The 19,856-nt window shown below is 36.7% G+C and overlaps 1 protein-coding gene across 1 annotated transcript in view; it reads right to left on the bottom strand.

The window, feature by feature from the left end:
• Positions 1 to 19,856, bottom strand: part of LOC139740673 (uncharacterized) — a 161,612-nt gene that overhangs the window by 81,213 nt on the left and 60,543 nt on the right. The window contains exons 36-43 of the mRNA XM_071651245.1: positions 19,193 to 19,255; positions 18,157 to 18,341; positions 17,553 to 17,688; positions 16,542 to 16,565; positions 16,276 to 16,368; positions 1,169 to 1,410; positions 578 to 719; positions 181 to 222 (exon numbers count right to left, since the gene is read on the bottom strand). Coding sequence (XP_071507346.1) covers positions 181 to 222; positions 578 to 719; positions 1,169 to 1,410; positions 16,276 to 16,368; positions 16,542 to 16,565; positions 17,553 to 17,688; positions 18,157 to 18,341; positions 19,193 to 19,255 — 927 coding nt within the window. The remainder of the gene's footprint in view (positions 1 to 180; positions 223 to 577; positions 720 to 1,168; positions 1,411 to 16,275; positions 16,369 to 16,541; positions 16,566 to 17,552; positions 17,689 to 18,156; positions 18,342 to 19,192; positions 19,256 to 19,856) is intronic.

Raw genomic sequence — 19,856 nt, 5'->3', positions numbered from 1 at the left:
AGGCAAATTTCAGTACCAAGTGCAAACGTATGGTGTGTTGTTTCATTTTAGTTTCATGGTATCACTTTTACAATGTAGAAAACAAAATTTATTAGAGATGTCTGATAAGTTGTGACGTCAATGGAATAGTGACTTATAGACCGAGATAACGAAATTTGACTTGAAAATATGAAACCTTACCGGTAGGGGATGTACCTCTTGTCGTTGGAGCTTCAGTAGGTCCTGCATTGAAAGGGAAATGTGAAAAAAAAAACAAACATCATTTACCCAGGGCAATTAATTTTGTACAAATTATTGAATCGAATGAGATGTATTCACATGGCAATAATGTATTTAATGAGATGTTATAAACTGAACCATTTTAATGATCATAAGAAGTAAGACATACAGATGGCTTTATTAGACAAAAGATGTATACATTTCAATACGCTTTGCGTGACCAGGGTCACTCGGCAGAATTACGTTTAGTCGAATAATGAACATCTTCTTGTTCACATGAACCGCACGTTCAATAGATATTTTCATAATCCTGATAATGAAGTATGGTCTTAAAATCATGACAGCAGACTACACGTACCCTGGCAGCCATATACTTGGATAGTGTCTCCCAGTTCAACGTCAGTTCCAAAAGTTGCTTGGATAGCCCGGACAGTTCCCAATTCAGATGGAAGCCAGAGGTTCGTTGAAGCACTGTCCCTCAAAGTAATTGTTACTTCGCCCTATGCACAAAGATGACAAAAAGTGAATAGTGTACCAGTAAATTTCGTGTTTCCCCAATCCATGCAAACAAAATAAAACGTTTAAACAATAACAAGTGAAATGTTGCCCATCCAAACGAGGCTCTATAATGGTAGTCTTCTGTACAATCTATTCAAGTAATGATTGTCATAGTACGCAACATTGTTACTTTCCTAGTTACGTTATTGGGGAAAGTGTCGTTAATTTCTGTTATATTTGCTATTTTAATTTTCTATTTGGTGTACATACTTCGTATTCAATTTATATTGTGCATATGGACAAAAATAATAGGAATAAAACCAAACGAAAGCACACGAAAAAATTCAACATTTGCAAATCCGATTAATCTGTATTGTGATTAAGCTTTTTCCCCGCGTCCTAACTTTTGTCTGAAAATGGAGTTGACAGCGCTTGTCTCCTGGAGTTTCACCTGAGTTTCTGAATCTCCAGACCCTGACCCGGAGAGGTCACCAGATCCCGAGTCTGCGTTTTCGGCAAGAACAGTGATCCACTCGTCTCCTTGGACCCGTTTGATCCTGAATACTACTGTAGTAGCTGTAGGGAAGCTGCTGGCAGGTAGTTTGATTCCAGTGATAGTAGTAGGCTGACTGAAGCTGGCTTCGTATGTCAAGAGACTTACTGACTGCAATGGCTCCTGTGGCTCGTAGCATTCTGAAAGCAGAAATAAGTTTCGTTTAATCTACTGGTGTAACAATCATTCATAATAGAAAATAACGTTAATGTGCGTATAATACAGCCACTCTCTTTGCAACCTTGTTTGTCTCTGTCATACTTTGGTACCTAGGAGATAATAGTGTTAATAGTAACACGCACGCGGTTAAAACAAGCATACAGGGGAAAGCGGCGAACTTTCCAAATGAGTATATCCGTCAAGACGAAGAAAGTCCAACACTTATCTATCCAAATATGCATTGCTGAAGTACCGCAAATTCAAATATTTTCCTGAGGAAATGAATATATACTGTATATAATATAATGACATGTTCATTACCCGTTCTAATTGTCGTTTCAACAGCTTCAGTGGTTGTAGTCAGTCGAATCGTAGTGAACGTTCCCTCTGCAAAGACGGCAAATTATGTAAGCGAACATAATTTTAGAACAATAGTTATTAGAAACTATAACACAACAACATGGAACCTCTGAAACTCGTGATTATGGGGAGGTAAACAACATTATGTATGTTATGTCTTATACATTCTGAACCCTGTTGTTGAAGTAACATGTACTTAAAACTCTGAAGCCAGATTGTATTTCTTGAGTGTAAAGGAGATACATGTATAACTTTTTTTGACACCACTAAATAATCGTCATAACAGGGAGGGAATAAGTTGCAGACATATATCGCAATCTCTGCATGGCTTATGCTTGAAAATAGGTGTATAATGCTCTGCGTTTGTACTATTCTGTGGGTCAGTGATATAGTTTAAAGGGATGGTATAGCTTTGGTTGAGACTTGGCCTAAGGTTTCAAGCGTTTTTGATGACATAGTGAGAAATTTCTTATGACTATGTAAGATATGTGAAAATGTAAGAGTTCATGTAATTCGAAGAGGACTTGAACGTTTATAATGATGAAAGTTGGTTTTGAAATAGCTGCACTTTAACTAACTCTATATGACTAAAATTTGTAGATTGTACAAGAAATAAGAAGGTAGCGAAATTTATCTTTTAATACCCGTAGTTCTTGATACTTCCGTTGGAGCAGTCGTTGTTGTAGCTGGAACAGTTGGGGATGTCCCTTCTGTAAGTAGACAAAGGTGAAAGAAAACGAAATTTTACTCACCGTTTGATTTATTCATTATCATTTTAAGAGAGGAAACCAAAGGTATACCTTTCTGATTGTATTGTGTTTTACTTTAACAAGCATCCACCTTTGACATAGATTTAACAGGCTTGCGTTTTCTAGTAAGTTATAAATAAGATAATTGTACGTTTACATAGAATTTATTTCGAGTGAGCGACATTAAACTTTCCTCTTTTTAATGGGTGAGTGGAGAAGAAGGGGCTGCCGAGTCAGAGAATTTCCATCTTTGGTTTTACTGCAATGACTCAACTAAGTTCTAAGCATTTTAATAGAGAGCGAAATGTGCATGTAGGGCCGATACATTACCTGCAGTTGTTGTTGCTTGTGTCGGAGCAGCCGTTGTTGTGGATGGAGCAGCGGACGATGTTTCTTCTGTAAGAAGATTTATTAAAGGAGACCTCCGGATGATTTTCAGATTTCTACATTAATTGAACAACTATAGATTAGTTAAACTCAGGACAGAGTTTCAGAATTTGTGATAATTGGGATGAAGAATAAGATTTTTTATTCAAAATTTAGAGCAAATTGCAACGAACAAGGATGATGACATGGCAGAGTCACAATAAGAATGCATGAGTTGGGGCTCAAGGAAGCAGAACAAAAGAAGAAGGCATGCATAGATTATACACAGGTGAACTCGCAAGCAAGTGGTATTGTAATGGAATTACACTGCTACATTTGTGAAATATGTGAACCTCCTATGTCATCATCCTTGTTCAGTGTAATTTGTTCAAGGTTTTTCAAAGTATTGTTTCTCTGCTCAAGAACCACAATAAATTCCACAAATCTTTACATGGAGTTGTCAATTTATGTACTACATGATGTGAAATTATGAAAATCGTCTAGAATATCCCTTTAAACAGAAAAATATGATTTAAACAGTCAACCTAGAGACTATTAAAATCATTTGAGTACATGGAGAGGGCCTTTTCTTTCCCATCGTATATTTTGTTTCAAAATAAAATCATAATATTTTGACAATCAATTCTCTCATCTGTTAGTCATCTGAAAATTTCATATGGTATATCTTTGGCATGTAAAAAAAAATAGTACAGATGTCTGGCAAGCTGTGACGTCAAACGAGTAGCGACTTTCTGACAAATATAACGAAATGAGAATTAAGAATGTGAAACTTTACCTGTCGGGGTGATACCTCTTGTTGTTGGGGATTCAGTGGGTCCTACGTCGAAAGGCAAATGTGGGATGAAAAAAATAAAACATTGAATCATTTTCCCAGAACAATCAATTTTGTGCAAGCAGATGAATTGAATGAGATATATTCAATGGCAATTATACATACAATTCATAATCCAGTTTTAACGATCATTAACCAACCCATATGCACAGAGCTTTGTTGGACAAAGGAATAAAACACTTTACCTGTAGGGGTGGTACCTCTTGTTGTTGGGGCTTCAGTAGGTCCTGCGTTGAAAGTGGAATGATGATATAAAAAAAATTCCGGGAATGAATCTCTTTTCCAAAGCAATTGTCTTTTTTTATAAGCAAGCCGATGAATTGAATGACATGTGTTCATAATATTAAAAACTGATAAATGAACCAATTGTAAAGATCATTAGCCAACCCTTATATACATAATATGATATATGATATAATATAATATGTATATAATTATATATACATATATATATATATATCATATTGTATTATATGTATGTGTATGATATGTATATATATATATAATATATATATAATTATATACTTATATATATATATACATATATATATATCGAGAGAGAGAGAGAGAAAGAGAGCTTTGTCGGAGAAAAGAATAAAACCTTTATATGCTCTATGTCGAACTTTTGTTTTGAGGATCACTTGGTAGAATTACGTTTCGTTCAAGAATGAATACTATTCCTTTAACATGATGTAACATGAGCGTTGGGTCTTTACAATATGACATCAGACTACACATACCCTGGCAGCCATAGACTTGGATCGTATCTCCCAGTTCAACGTCAGTTCCAAAAGTCACTTGGATAGCCCGAACAGGTCCCAATTCAGATGGTAGCCAGAGGTTCGTTGAAGCACTGTCACTCAAAGTAATTGTTACTTCACCCTTTGCATGAAATAATGAAAAAAAAGTGAACAGTGTATCAGTGTGTTTTTTGTTCCCATGCGAACAAAGTCCGTCCAAGAAAAGAGTAGCAATGTAAGATGGGACCCAATCCAAGCAAAGCTCTATTTGTGATGGCGGTTTCCCGTGAAGTTTTCTCTCTCGTTGACATAATTGTCGTTTTATGGTTGTTCGGTTGTCAGGTAAAGTGTAGTGGCCTATTTCATGTGTGACAATTTTTACAATGATTTGTATCTTCCACCTCCTGTGCTTACTGGGGTTTTTTTTTTCGTTTGTAACCGTACATAATGAAAATAAATAGCACCAGAAATGAAACCAATTCTCTTTAAAGAAAAAAAGTGAGCACAATCGCAAAATTTGAAATATACAAAATCGATTATCTATTTAGATTCATTCCCGCGTCCTGCCGCGTATCCACACAGGTATTACAAGAGACAAAGTTATCAAATCACGGAATTCAGAATATTTGTGTGTTCGAGTTTTACCTGAGTCTCTGCTAGTAATTTTATTCAAGCTTTTTAACTGCAGTAAATCCGAAAGTTTTTAATGTTCTACGTTTGGGTTCAGGTTAGAGCTTTTTTGACTTTGCTTATTGCTTACGGGCTTTTTATTGAGTACATTGTATTCTTCTTTTGATTAGAAGGAAAATTAAGTAGAAACCAATTTTGAGTTTGAATGCTTTGAAATGTGTGTGTGTTTGTTTGTATTGTTTTTAACTCGACGTCCACATTGTGCAGACGTCGTTTCATTGCAGTGAAATAACATGAAAATTGTTTTGAAAGGATTACCTGGTGTTGTTGTTTGCTCTATTGCTGAAGTGGTAACAGACGTGGTTGTTGGTCGAGTCGGCCGAGTCCTGGGGGTTGTGATTTCTGTAACAAGAAGAAATGCATGTCTAACTTGACGGTCGAACAGTTAAACCAAGCAATCAAAAAGAAAAATCCACCATTTCAAAATGAACAAGAGTAAAAAAAAAAAGAATACCAACAACAACAAAACAACAGTGGTGAAAACCTACCTGATTGACCAAGAGTTGTTGATTCTGAAATAAAAACAAAACAAAACATACCAAGAAAAAGAAACATGGACTTTTAGTGATCGGACGATCTCATCTTTCTTTAAAGAATAATTTTGTGAGTTATCAAGATAATTCATAAAATTTGAATGCATGCACAATTTATAATACATTGCCGTATTAATGCTTTCCTTCACTCTCTAAGAAAATGGCATTGCTTTGATAGGTTTTGAGTTCATGACTGCGGTTTCTTTCCCCTTTGACTATCTTTTTTTTTCCGCTAGATGTTCGGGATATAACTAGTCGAACAAAAATTGCAAATCAAATTGTGAAACGAGACTCAATTATTTGTAAATGAAACATTCCCTTAAATTCGAGGAGCAGAGGAGAATATAATAATTGCAGTTTACTTTAACATTTTAACTAATATTAGTAGATATTAGTAGACATTAGAACAACAGATGAAACCAACAAATACAAAAATCAAATTCTTGTCGAAAGAAAAAAAACATTTTTTTCTTTTAACATTCTAATTCATTTTTACACTGAGAAGGAAAACCGAAGATCTCTTCTTGTTGTATGGTATTTCCTTTTAAGCAGGGTTCTTTTGACATACAATTAAACAAGGTTTGTGTTCCAGCTAGTGTGGGAGCTGATTTACGTTTAAATATAGTTTTTTTTTCTTCAAATAATGGCATCAAGATTTCTTTTTGTACATGGAATGGAGAAAGGGTGTTGGTTGGGATAATTTCGCTTTTTAGATTTACTGTAACGATTCCACTAATCATTAAGCATTATAGCAAGAGAAATGTGCATACCTGCAGTCGTTGTTGCTTGTGTAGGAGCACCCGTTGTTGTGGATGGAGCAGCAGACGATGTTCCTTCTGTAAGCAGGGATATTGATAAAACGGCATTTCCATTGTCAACGCCTGAAACTGTAGGATCACAGAGTACATGGAGGGGAACTACTTTTTGACCTTATTATATTTTCTCTCAAGAGGCATCACAATAGACACAATAGATTTGGCAAAGTGATTACTTCGTCTGTATTCAATGCACGGCAGTGGTCCATATATATTTCAAATGCTGTCACTGTGTAGATTTCGTGTATGTTATATGAGTATCTCATCAATCCCCTGATGGATAAAAATCAAGGGAGCAGAGATCTCCAAGAGGAAAAGAGTAAATAAGAAAGAGAGCTTATAATTTGCTGTCTTCCACAATAGGACAAAAATGAGATTTTATGCAAAAAGATAAAAAAAGAAATAATAAAAAGTGGGCGATATGAGCATGTCCATTACCTGTAGTTGTTGTTGCTTCTGTTGGAGCAGCCGTTGTTGTCGCTGGACCAGTAGACGAAGTCCCTTCTGTGCGCAAAGGCAATGAATGGGAATGTATGATTTTACAGGTCATATGTGAAGGTATCAACAGGGCGCGTATTTACCGAAAGGGAGAAAGGCTTCTTAAGCCACTACTTTTTTTTTCTCTTTTTGCATTTTGACAATTTCAGACATGTTTCAGTATCGAGAAAGAAATGCAACTTGAAATTATATGAAACTTCGTACCTTCAGCAGTTCCTGCTTTGAAAGGCAAATGTTTCAAAAAAGAAATAAGTCATCTACCCAGGGCAACTGATTTTGTGCAAACCGGTGAATCGAATGAGTTGCATTCACATGATGGCATTAATGCACTTAAATGTTGATCATTGATGATGATGTTATAAACTGATCCAGTTTTAATGATCAAAAGAAACAAGACATAATGAGGGCTTTGTTGGACGAAAGAAGAATACATTCAAATGCGCTTTGCGTCGATACTTTGTATTTGATTTCCAGGATCACTCAGCAGAATTACGTTTAGTCGAATACTAAACATCTTCTCGTTCACATGAATGGCAACGTCAAAAGATATGTTCATGCTGGAGTGCGGTCTAAAAATTATGACAGCAGACTACACGTACCCTGGCAGCCGTAGACTTGGATCGTGTTTCCTAGATCAAGGTCAGTTCCAAATGTTGTTTGGATAGCCCGGACAGGCCCCAGTTCGGATGGTAGCCAAAGGTTCGTTGAAGAACTATCGCTCAAAGTAATTGTTACTTCGCCCTATGCATAAAAATGATAAAAAAGGAAACAGCGTAGCAGTGATTTTCGTGTTTCCCATGCAAACGAAATTAATCGTTATAACAATAACAGCTTCAAATATGTATTATCTCTGTAAAATAATTGGGCCTCATCCAAACCAAAGTTCTGCTTATAATAGTCTCCTGTATAGTTTTGTCCGGCGTTTATATATTTATCAACGTAAGCAATATTATAAATTTCTTTATGGTAGGGAAAGTGTAATTCTCTATTTATTTTTATCTTCTATTTTCTGTACATGCTTTATATCCAGTTACTGTACATGATTATGGAAAAAAATTATAGACATAAGAACCAAACGAAAAAACAAGACAAATGAAGACATATATAGTATAGCAAACTGCAACATTTACACAATCGATAAATCAATTGTAAATCAGCTTTCCACTGTGTCCTCCGTTTCAACATAAGCACGATAAGTAGTATTAAAAACAAATTTGTCTGATCATGGTGTTGGGAATACTTGTCTCCTGGAGTTTCACCTGAGTCTCTGAATCTCCCGACCCTGAACCGGAGAGGTCACCAGATCCCGAGTCTGAGTTTTGGGCAAGAACTGTAATCCATTCGTCTCCTTGGGCGCGTTTGATCCTGAATACTACTGTCGTAGCTGTAGGGAAGCTGTTGGCAGGTAGTTTGATTCCAGTGATAGTAGTAGGCTGACTGAAGCTGGCTTCGTATGTCAAAGGACTCACTGACTGCAACGGCTCCTGTGGTTCGTAGCATTCTGAAAGCAGAAATAAGTTCCATGCTTTAACCTACCAGTGAAACAATCATTCAAAATAGATATAAAATGCTTCTTCGCCCGTGATAGAACCAATCGGTCTCTCGTTAAGTCACTCGTTCCCTCACAGCTAGCATTATCCAAGCCTCAGCCAAGAGCCCTTGTCAAAAGGGAAATAATACGCATGAAGTTAGAGTAAGCATACGGGGGAATTCGGCGAGCTTTCTTTCCAAAAGAGTAAAGTATATCCATCAAAATATGCACTGCTGAAGTATCTCAGATACAGATATTTTCCGGAGGAAATTAATTGACATAACATGTACATTACCGGTTCTTATTGTCGTTTCAACAGCTCCAGTGGTTGCAGTCACTCTAACCGTAGTAAACGTTCCCTCTGCAAAACGTCAAATTATGTAGACGAAGATGGTTTTGAAAGAAAAGTCATTATAAACAACAACACAAAACATTGAACCTCTTAAACTCGTGATTATGGGCAGGTGAAACAACATAAATGATTTTATACCATATATTCTGAACCCTGTCATTAAAATGACGTCATTTGCATATCATTCTGAAGGCAGATAAACCAGCAAAATTTTCTGGAGTGTGAAGGAAACTATAACTTTCTATGATAAGACAGAATAATCGTCATGACAGGCAGGGTATAAGTTGCAGGTATATATCGTAATGTCTGCAAGGTTTATGCTTGAAATCTTAGTGTACTGCTCTGCATTTGTACTATTTTGTGAGTTACTAATACAACTTAAACAGACTTTACCATCCTGGTGGTTGGATAATGGTTAACGAACTTTTATACTCATTGCACGAGTGATTACTGGGCTTCCGGTTAATTCCATTTACACGCTAATCTGGTTGTCAGACAATGAATTCTTTCTAGAAAGTATGTATGTACACTTAAATATGATTTCAAACTATTTAATTGTTGGATTTAACATATATCGAGGAATATAAATGAAATGATATATTGGTACAGATATAAAATGATGGGTAATATTAATGTGAAAAACAAAACTTTTTTTTTCGAGGGGTGGGATAAAACATTTAATTCGCCTTAATACGATAAGAAGGTAGCAAAAGTTATCTTTTGATACCCGTAGTTCTTGGTGCTTCCGTTGGAGCAGTCGTTGTTGTAGCTGGGGCACTTGGGGCTGTCCCTTCTGTAAGTAGACACAGTGGAAAAAAAATGATCTTTTACTGATCAACATTCTTTATTCATTGTTACTTTAAGAGAGAAAACCAAAGATACATTTTTGATTGTATTGTATTTCACTTGATCAAACATCCCTTTTGAAATAAATTTCAACAGGCTTGGGTACGTGTTAGGTTTTCTGGTAAGTTATGAAGAAGATTAATTTTAAGTTTACATACGGTGCACTCCCGTTGGAGACCAGCAGTTTTCTTTCGTTGCATGTATATCGAAATTTCGATATAACCGAACAAATAAACAATTAAAAAACAAAGAGGGGATAATGTTGCGGCCTGAATTTTTACTTCGGTGTGACTGGAATTTTGTTGTAACTGTTTTGTTTTTAATGGGCGGGGTGGAAAAGAAGGAACTGCCGAGTCGGACAATTCCGATCTTTGGTTTTGATACTGTAATGATTCCACTAAGTTTTAAATATTTTAATAGTTAGCGAAATGTGCATATACATTACCTGCGGTTGTTGTTGCTTGTGTCGGAGCAGCCGTTGTCGTGGGTGGAGCAGCAGACGATGTTCCTTCTGTAAGCAGATTCATTAAACAGAAAAATATAATTTAAACAGTCAACCTAGAAACTATTTAAAAATCTATTGAGCACATGGAGAAAGACTTTCTTTCCTAACGTCTATTTTGTTTCAATAGGCATCAGAATATCTTGGCAAAAGTTTGGTAATGTAAACAAAAATAGTACAGATGTCTGGCAAGCTGCGACGTCAACAGAGTGGCGACTTTTTGACAAAGATAAAAAAATGAGAATTAAGAATATGAAACTTTACCTGTAGGGGTGGTACCTCTTGTTGTTGGGGCTTCAGTAGGTCCTGCGTTGAACGGCAAATGTGGAATTAAAAAAAAGTTAATGAATCCCTTTCCCGAACAATCGATTTTGAATAAGCTAAAGAATAAAAATGAGATGTATTCACGGTATGTATACAATCCATAATCTAGTTTTAAAGAAAGTTAATTAACCCGTTTATTGCACTGAACTTTGTCGGACAAAACAATAAAACACCTATACCGTTCACGTCGAACTTTTCTTTTCCGGATCACTTGGTAAAATTACATTTCGTTTAATAGTGACCACTACTTCTTTCATAGTTTCTCGTTTAAAGGGGATGGCTAGCAACTGATCATTCGGAATCAGTGGGAATGCTGGGGAATGATTGTTCCAATCCTTGTGGGATTCATTTAAGAGTACATTATATATCTATTGCTGTGTGAAAATGATTTGTTTCAGAATGGTCTCATATTCAAGTAATGTGCAGTTTTATGTTTCCAGGTTAGCATGCCTGTACAGTGACGGGGCATTGAAGTGCACATTATTTGAATATGAGACCGTTGTGAAGCAAATAATTTGCACACAACAATAGACATATAATGTACTCTTAAATGAATCCCACAAGAATTGGAACAATAATTCCCCAGCATTCCCACTGATTTCCCACTGATCAGTTACTAGCCATATCCCCTTTAACATTAAAAGACGCTCACGTTCAAAAGACACTCGTAACATGAGAGTTGGGTTTTTACAATATGACAGCAGACTACACGTACCCTGGCAACCATAGACTTGGATCGTGTCTCCCAGTTCAACGTCAGTTCCAAAAGTCACTTGGATAGCCCGGACAGGTCCCAATTCAGGTGGTAGCCAGAGGTTCGTTGAAGCACTGTCACTCAAAGTAATTGTTACTTCGCCCTGTGCATGACATAATGACAAGAGGATCAGTGTATCCGTGTTTGCTCCCCATGCGAATAAAATCCGTCTAAGACAAGAGATGCAATATAAAAGATGGGACCCAATCCTAGTAAAGCTATGTCCGTGGTTGCGCTTTTCCGTTAAGTTTTCTTTCTCGTTGACATACTTATCATTTTAATGTTGGCAACGTTACTCCTTTCCCGTTTGTTAGGTTATCAGGGAAAGTGTCGTGACCTATATGTCATATGTGACACTTGGTGCAATGATTTGTATCTTCTACATCCTGTGCATACTTCTTATTCGTTTGTAACCGTACATATGAAAAGAAAGAAAAACAGAAATGAAACCCTACCACTCCAAAAATGTGAACACAATCGAAAATTCGAATTGTACAAAATCGATTATCTATTTCGACTCGCCCCACCCCACCCCCCCCCCCCCCCCACCTCCTGCGTGTCTGCGCAGGTAGTATCATAGACAAAGTTACCGAAAAATGGAGTTAAGAATATTTGTGTATTAGAGTTTCACCTGAGTCTCTGAATCTCCCGAACCTGAACCGGAGAGGTCACCAGATCCAGAGTCTGCGTTTTCGGCAAGAACTGTAATCCATTCATCTCCTTCGGCGCGCTTGATCCTAAATACTACTGTAGTAGCTGTAGGGAAGCTGTTGGCAGGTAGTTTGATTCCAGTGACAGTAGTAGGCCGACTGAAGCTGGCTTCGTATTTCAAGAGACTCACTGACTGCAACGGCTCTTGTGGCTCGTAGCATTCTGAAAGCAGAAATAAGTTCCATGCCTTAACCTACCAGTGAAACAAACATTCATTATAGTGAAATAATGTTAATGTGTGTATAATACAGCCACTCTCTTTGCATTTTCCTGTGGCTCGTAGCATTCTGAAGGCAAAAAAAGAAATGCTCTCCGTAACCTTCATAGTAAATTTCTTTATTTGAACTTTTATCTGCAGTGATTCCGAAGGTTTTCAATTTTATGTTTGGGTATTGTTGAGCGCTTTGAGTTTCAATATTTAAAGGGCTTTCTATAGTATAATTCTACTTTAATTACAAGAAAAATTGGGTAGAAACCAATTTGAGTTTAGTATTGTTAAATAATGATTATAATGCAGACGTCGTTTTATTGCAGTAAAATAACATGAAAAGTGTTTGAAAAGGTAACCTGGTGTTGTTGTTATCTCTATTGCTGATGTCGTAGCAGACGTGGTTGTTGGTCGCGTTCGAATCCTGCCGGTCGTGGTTTCTGTAAAAGCGAGAAACGCATGTTTCACTAGGCAGTCGAACAGTTGCAACCAAACATTAAAGTAAAAAACAGAATGCATTGATCTGGGATGTGAGAAAGGGAGAAAGCGTCATGTACAGGGGCTTCATTTTTTTCCCATAATTTCAAAATAAGCAATAGTTTTGTAAAAAACAGTGATTGAATCTGACAGACCGAGAGTTGTTGTTCCTGAAAACTTGCCTGACTGACCAAGAATTGTTGTTTTTGTAATGAAAAAAAAAAACAGTCGAAAAAAAAAACCATATGATTTTTTTTTTTTTTTTTTTTTTTTGGGGGGGGGGGGGAGTTGCTGTAACGACTTCACTCACTTCTCAGCATCAAATAGCGAGAGAAATGTGCATACCTTCAGTTGTTGTTGCTTGTGTCGGAGCAGCCGTTGTTGTGGGTGGCGCAGCAGACGATGTTCCTTCTGGGAAAAGATATATCGAAGAGAAAACGATATTTCCATAGTCGACGCCTGAAACTTTATGAGGATCACGTAAGTACATGAGGGAGGGACTACTTTTCTGACCTTCTTGTATTTTTTTAAGTGGCATCACAATATCTCTGCGAACCAGTTACATGGCACTGGTCCTGATATGTAATGTATATTCAAATGTTAAAACCTTTTAGATACTGAGATATATGTTTGGTTTATCACATGGGTATCTTATTGGTCCCTTGTTGGATGAAAATCAAGGTTGTAACAATTTTTAGTTGACCTAAATATGTAAGAAAATCAATTGACAATTTGAAATACACCATAAGATCTAAAAAAATACCCACGAAGATAAGAAAGTGAAATGTCCATGTCCATTACCTGTAGTTGTTGTTGCTTCTGTTGGAGCAGCCGTTGTTGCTGGACCAGTAGACGAAGTCCCTTCCGTGCGCAAAGATAATGAATGGGAATGTGTCATTTTACAGCTTGTCCTTGTACATGTCATCACTTAAAGGAGATATGCTTCAAGAGTCATTTTATACCACTTTCAATATGAAGGAAACATTTGTCTTACAGAGATCGTATAGTTTTGGTTGAGACCTAATTTCAGGTTTCTAACATTTTTTTTTTTTGTGTGAGATAATGAGAAACCTCTTATGAAATATGAAAGAGCAGATTATTCCATTACGAATTCAACGTTTATTTGATGAAAATTGGCTTTGAAATGGCTGAGATATCCAAGACAGAGCGATTCTAATAAAGTGTGGGACCCACTTTTATTACGATCGCTTTGTTTTACTTTCGTTTTGGATGTTTCAGTCATTCCAAACCCAATTTCCATCAAATAAATTTTGAATTCCTCTTAAAATGGTATGCTCTGTACTATTTCAAAACTGGTTTCTTGGTATCTTGCCAAATGTTAAAAAGCCCACTTCTCATCTTTACCAATACTGTAACACCCCTTTAATTGACAAATTCAGTGGTGAGCGCCTTGAATTGTTCGGCTTGTTGCCTTGAGTTTCAAATGGTATTACTTTGCGCATGAACAAATTATAAAAATAGATGCATGACAAAGCTCTGATCTCAGCAATTTATCGACATTTTGACGGAGACAGCAAAATCAGACTTGAAAGTATGAAACTTTACCTGCAGGGGAGGTACCTCTTGTGGTTGGAGCTTCGGTAGGTCCTGGGTTGAGGGACAAGTGTGAAAACAATAAGTATAACTTCTGCACCTGTGGTAATTGCTTTTTCATTACCCGATGAATCGAATGAGATGCAACAACCTATTTTGATTAGTGACATCACAAACTGAACCAGAACCGGATGTGATATCAATAAAGACCGACAGATACACTGTTTTATTCGACAAAGGAAGAATGCATTTCAATGCTCTTTGCGTCGACTTTTTGTTTCCAGAATCACTCGGCATAATTACGTTTTGCTGAATACTGAACACCTTTAACTGAACCCACGTTCAAAAGATATTTTCTAATTGAAGAAGAATCTTAACATAATGTAAGCACACCGCACGTACCCTGGCAGCCGTAGACTTGGATCGTATCTCCAAGACTCAGTTCAGTTCCAAATGTTGCTTGGATAGCCCGAACAGGTCCCAACTCAGACGGGAGCCAGAGGTTTGTTGAAGCAGTGTCACTCAAAGTAAATGTTACTTCGCCCTGTGGAGGAAATATGACAAAAGTGGACCGTGTATCGCACACGTTTTTGTGTTCTCCACATAAACACAATAATCCGTATAACGAGACAAGTGATAGAAATGTTTATCACGGGACCCAGTGAAAGTCAACATCTATCTCTGATGACAGTCTCTTGTATAATTATTTTTCTCTCATAATCATTATTGTACTAGGTAACGTTCTACATTCTCGTTTGTTATGTCATTAGGGAAAGCACTGTTGACGCATAGTGACAATTGCTACATTAATATATATTATCTTTTACTTTCTGTGCATACTATGTATCCATTTGATATTGTACATGTGGAAAAAATAACAAGAGAAATAAAACCGAACCAGGAAAAACACGTACATCGCAAAATAAAACATTTACGAAATAGATTATCTATTGAGAGTTAGTTTTTGCCTCGCCTCCTGCATTTCTACACTGGCAGAATTATCAAAAAGGCAAATTCGTTCTATCATGAAATTGAAAATGATGATCTGCTTATAGAGTTTTACCTCGGTCTCTGATTCTCCCGATCCAGAGCCAGAGAGGTCACCAGATCCCGAGTCTGCGTTTTCGGCAAGAAGAGTTATCCATTCATCTCCTTCTGCGCGCTTGATCCTGAACACTACTGTGGTCATTGTAGGGAAGCTGTTGGCAGGTATTTTGATTCCAGTGACAGTAGTAGGCTGACTGAAGCTGGCTTCATAAGTCAAAGGACTTACAGCTTCCAGTGGCTCCTGTGGCTCGTAGCATTCTGAAAGCAACATTAATATACTTGCGGTAACCTATACTTGCTTGTGAATTTCTTCTATATCAAAACGTTAAAGTGCAATTGATACGGACATTTTCCTTTCGTTCTTTTTTTAATTCAAGTTCTTGTTGTCTACTTTTTTTTGTGCCATGCAGGGAGTGAAGAAGATACTTGTATTGCTGTAATGATTTAAGGAAATCCATAATGGATAAGTCAAAGAGCAAAATATGGAATTGAACGGGCATATAAAATCCCTTTCTTTTGTTGCGAAAGTGTAGCACGGTAACTGAAGAAATCAATTATCTGACATACAAAAGAAACAAATAATTCAACAATCACAACCAATCAGACTGTTGGATTCGTTTTGATGTTATAGTGTCGAAATTATAGAAATTGGTAATGGTAATCCCTGTCTTATTAAGAACACTGTTTTTTTTTCAATTTCTTGATATTAGATTCTTTATATCATGACATAAAACAAATATTTTGTGAAGGAACATCCAGAGTATTTTGACAATAGCTAATGGTCTTCTGATATTTTGATTTTGACTGCAAGGGAAATTAGGTTGAAACCAAATACGCTTGAATATATTGACATTGTCTTTCTTCGAATAGAGTCTACAATGTCCATAATTCGGTTAAATGCACCAAAGTGATGAGAAAATTGTTTGAAAGAATTACCTGGTGCTGTTGTTTGCTCTATTGCTGAAGTGGTAACAGACGTGGTTGTTGGTTGAGTCGGCCGAGTCGGTCGAGTCCTGGGGGTTGTGATGTCTGTAACAAGAAGAAATGCATGTTTAACTAGACGGTCGAAGAGTTAAACCAAGCAATCTAAGAAGAATACGCCGAAGTAAGATATGAAGGAGAGACCTAGCTTTTACGGCTTCATTCTTCCAAAATTTTAAGTTCAGCGATAGTTTTAAAAAAAAACTGTAAATGAAACTTACCTGACTGACCAATAGTTGTTGTTCCTGCAAAAAAAAAGAACGACAAAGAAGAGGAAAATGACCACTTAATCACTCAGACCAACATCATTTGGACAGGACACGTGAGTTATCATAGTATTTACACTCAAATGCATGCACTACATTCAATCAACTTCGGTGTTGACATCTTGCATTGTTTTGATATCAGTCTCGATCTCCTTAATACAGTTTGTTTGGTCGTTTGACTACTTTTACTTTAGCTGCATGTTTGGAATGTTGCCAGTTGTAGTTCCACAAAAACTGAAAATTAAACGCAAAACAGGTGAGGTGTCACCATTTCTGCGGCTAATGTTGAGAAGCTAGAAACTCACTGCGTTGACGAGAACAAATTTCAAGTGTAAAATTCCTCACGCATGCTATTTGTAAAAGCTTGGACTGACTCGTAATGCATCAAATCACCGAATGACACACTTCCTTTAAACGCTATTTAACCTGTAACAGACAAAGAAGAGGTGTAATGTGATAAAATCTTCATTCGTGATATAGGACCTGTTCAATTACTGCAATGAAATATTTGGATCAACAAATAAAAAATGTAGATCCTTGAGCTGTTCCTAGGCACTTTTCTTCACAGACAAAATTAAGCGGCTCAAAGGTCAATGTTGACATTTCAGGGCGGATCCAGGTATCCGTAAAGTAAAGAGGAAGAGCCTTTACAAAATTAAAGGTGGGGGCGCAAGCATTTTTTCATTTTCATTTTTTTTTTCAAAAAAAAAAATGAAGGGGGGTGGCGCGCGCCCGGTGCACCCCTGCCTGGACCCGCCACTGCATTTGGTATCCTAAACTCTTGTGAAGTTTATCGCATTTGTTCCTCGTTTTTGTAGTGTCAATCATTTTCCAGAAATATACTTCATAAACAGCCACCAGTACATAATGTGTCATCTATTGGACCAATGGGTAGTATACAACTCATGTCCTCTTTACCTGCGTTGTGATTAGCCCATTTTGGTATTTCACGCGAATATAGCTCACCTTCTTCTTCACAGCCTATAGCCCAAACGTCCGTTGCGCCACTAATGACGAAGTTAGCTCGAATCCCCAGGACCAGTGGGCCATCTGGGATCGGAATCTCTTCGGTTTCACCAGACCTGAAGTTTATGTGTTGTCCCTATTCAGACAAAAATCATACAGGGGGAGATAAAAAATAAAAAATAAAAGGGATTTCCACAATATTTCGTTCTCTTTTTTTTTTTAATGAAAAGGATAGGCCTACATTCCTCAGACTCGTTTGTAATAACATAATATGTAAGGATTCCCCTTATTTCTGAAAGAGGTATTAACGTCATCGCACTTTCATTGTGCTAGAAAATGGAAATAGGCTGAATTCTCTCTGTGTTTTCTATATCGTTGTTTCTTACCCAGCGATGGCAGAACCAAAAGTTAACAAAGAAAAAAGAAATGGAAAACTTTGTCAGATTTTCTTCAAACTTCACTGATGTGATCTTTACATAATTGCTGCTGCGTTCATTCAATTCTCGTGGATATTTGAGATGAGTACCCCTCAAATGAATCAACGCATGCGGCAACGGTAACATGACACATTATACACAATACAACTGAAAGAGAAGGACTATACCGTGACGATATTTGACCACGTCTGCCCATCAGTTGTGATGTCGACGTCTACGTATGTTCCGGAAAAGAGAGGCGATTGCTCTGACGTGAACGCCATTGCTGTCAGACGGAACTTTACATTGTGAACCAGTTCGTACACATAAAATGCACTATTTCTGGTCATTGTCCCCACCCTGTCTCGGCAAGCTGTTAGCGTAAGAGCAAGACAGAGAAAGTGTTACTAGTAATCATCAAGACTCAATTCATTAACAAGACACGATGAGTGACTCTCTGAAAAAAAAAAATCCCAACAACAACTTATCGAGGATAGTGAACAACTGAACGAAGATGAATGAATATTCACAATGAAAGAGAGAGGGGGTATCAAAGACAGTGATACAAGAATTACACACAGACACACACGTGTATACTCTATACTCTATAATATAAATATGTTTATACATAAAGTGTGTAAATATATACTAGTATACATATCCATACACATACACTTATACAGTTAAAAGAAGTTGTCAGAAGAGGACAGTGAAAAGTAAGAGTGGAATGTTATAAGCACAACAGCTACAATTTTAACAAAATATGATGAAATTCAAGGCATTTTTTGAAATTTGACAAATCACAATTCCTAAGTTGTGCTTAAAATATTGAAGGTTTTTTTTTGTTCAAATGTTGCAATTCAAAATCCAAACTTATTTGACGGATCACTATCCTGCAGTTATTCAGCAATTGTAGAATATTTGTTTGACACTTTTATAGCAGAAAATTTGAATTTTTGTCATTTCATTTTGTACGCGATCAATGAAAAATTATGAGATGGCAGCTCTCTTATTTGAATATCTCTATTTGACGTCCCATTAAACAGGTGATTGAATCTTAATTAGAATATCGTGAGTTTCCGCTTAATCCCAATGTAATCAGATATCCAGTGTTTTGTAATTCGTTTGATATCGAAATTCATTTTAAAAGGGGTTTGTTCAATCAGCGGTTTCTGCTAGCAAGACTATGACTAATTCCATCACAGATGTGTTACTGCTAATTACCTGGAGATGTTGTTGGTTCCGTTGGAGCAGCTGTGGTCGGTGCGGCAGTAGAGGATATTACCTCTGAAATAAGACACATTTCATTCCAAGAAAAATGTAAATTCCCAGTCTTGAATCTTATCCACTATATTAGATTTTCGTAAACGAAGGCGAGGAAAATTAGATTTTGCATTTTTGAATTTAGGCTGCTTGACAACAGTATATGAATTAACATCACAAGAGGCAAAGGTGATTCATGACGTTGTGTTATACAGTACAGTTATGTAAATATTAATTGGTTACAAGATGCATTTCAATTACAGTTATTAAAGAAGTACTGACAAGAATTGGCATGATGATCCTCAGGAAAATAGCCGATGTGTAATATATTGGATTTTTAAAGAAAATTCTTGAGGTTGAACCTTACTTGACTGAGTTGACTCAGCTATATGATATCGAAAACATAATGATTAAGATGTAGTAGCTATCGACCATGTGTTCCTGGTCGTTATGTGAATGTACTTAGATCTGAATTATGAATTATGCAACCTTTTAAATTTGAATTTCACTGGAAACGAATTTCACTTTTAAGTGGATGATTAAATACATTCCTCCTTTATACTTTAAAATCGTCATACACTATTATCTACCTTTCCGTATATGTTAAGGATGCATAACTTTATCA

The sequence above is a fragment of the Diadema antillarum genome, unplaced genomic scaffold (assembly GCF_040938485.1).
Source record: "Diadema antillarum isolate AM-2024a unplaced genomic scaffold, OU_Dant_1.0 seq00000871_RagTag, whole genome shotgun sequence".
NCBI classification, from domain to species: domain Eukaryota; kingdom Metazoa; phylum Echinodermata; class Echinoidea; order Diadematoida; family Diadematidae; genus Diadema; species Diadema antillarum.
The sequence above is the reverse complement of the archived record's forward strand: the minus strand, read 5'-3'. Positions and strand labels throughout refer to the sequence as shown.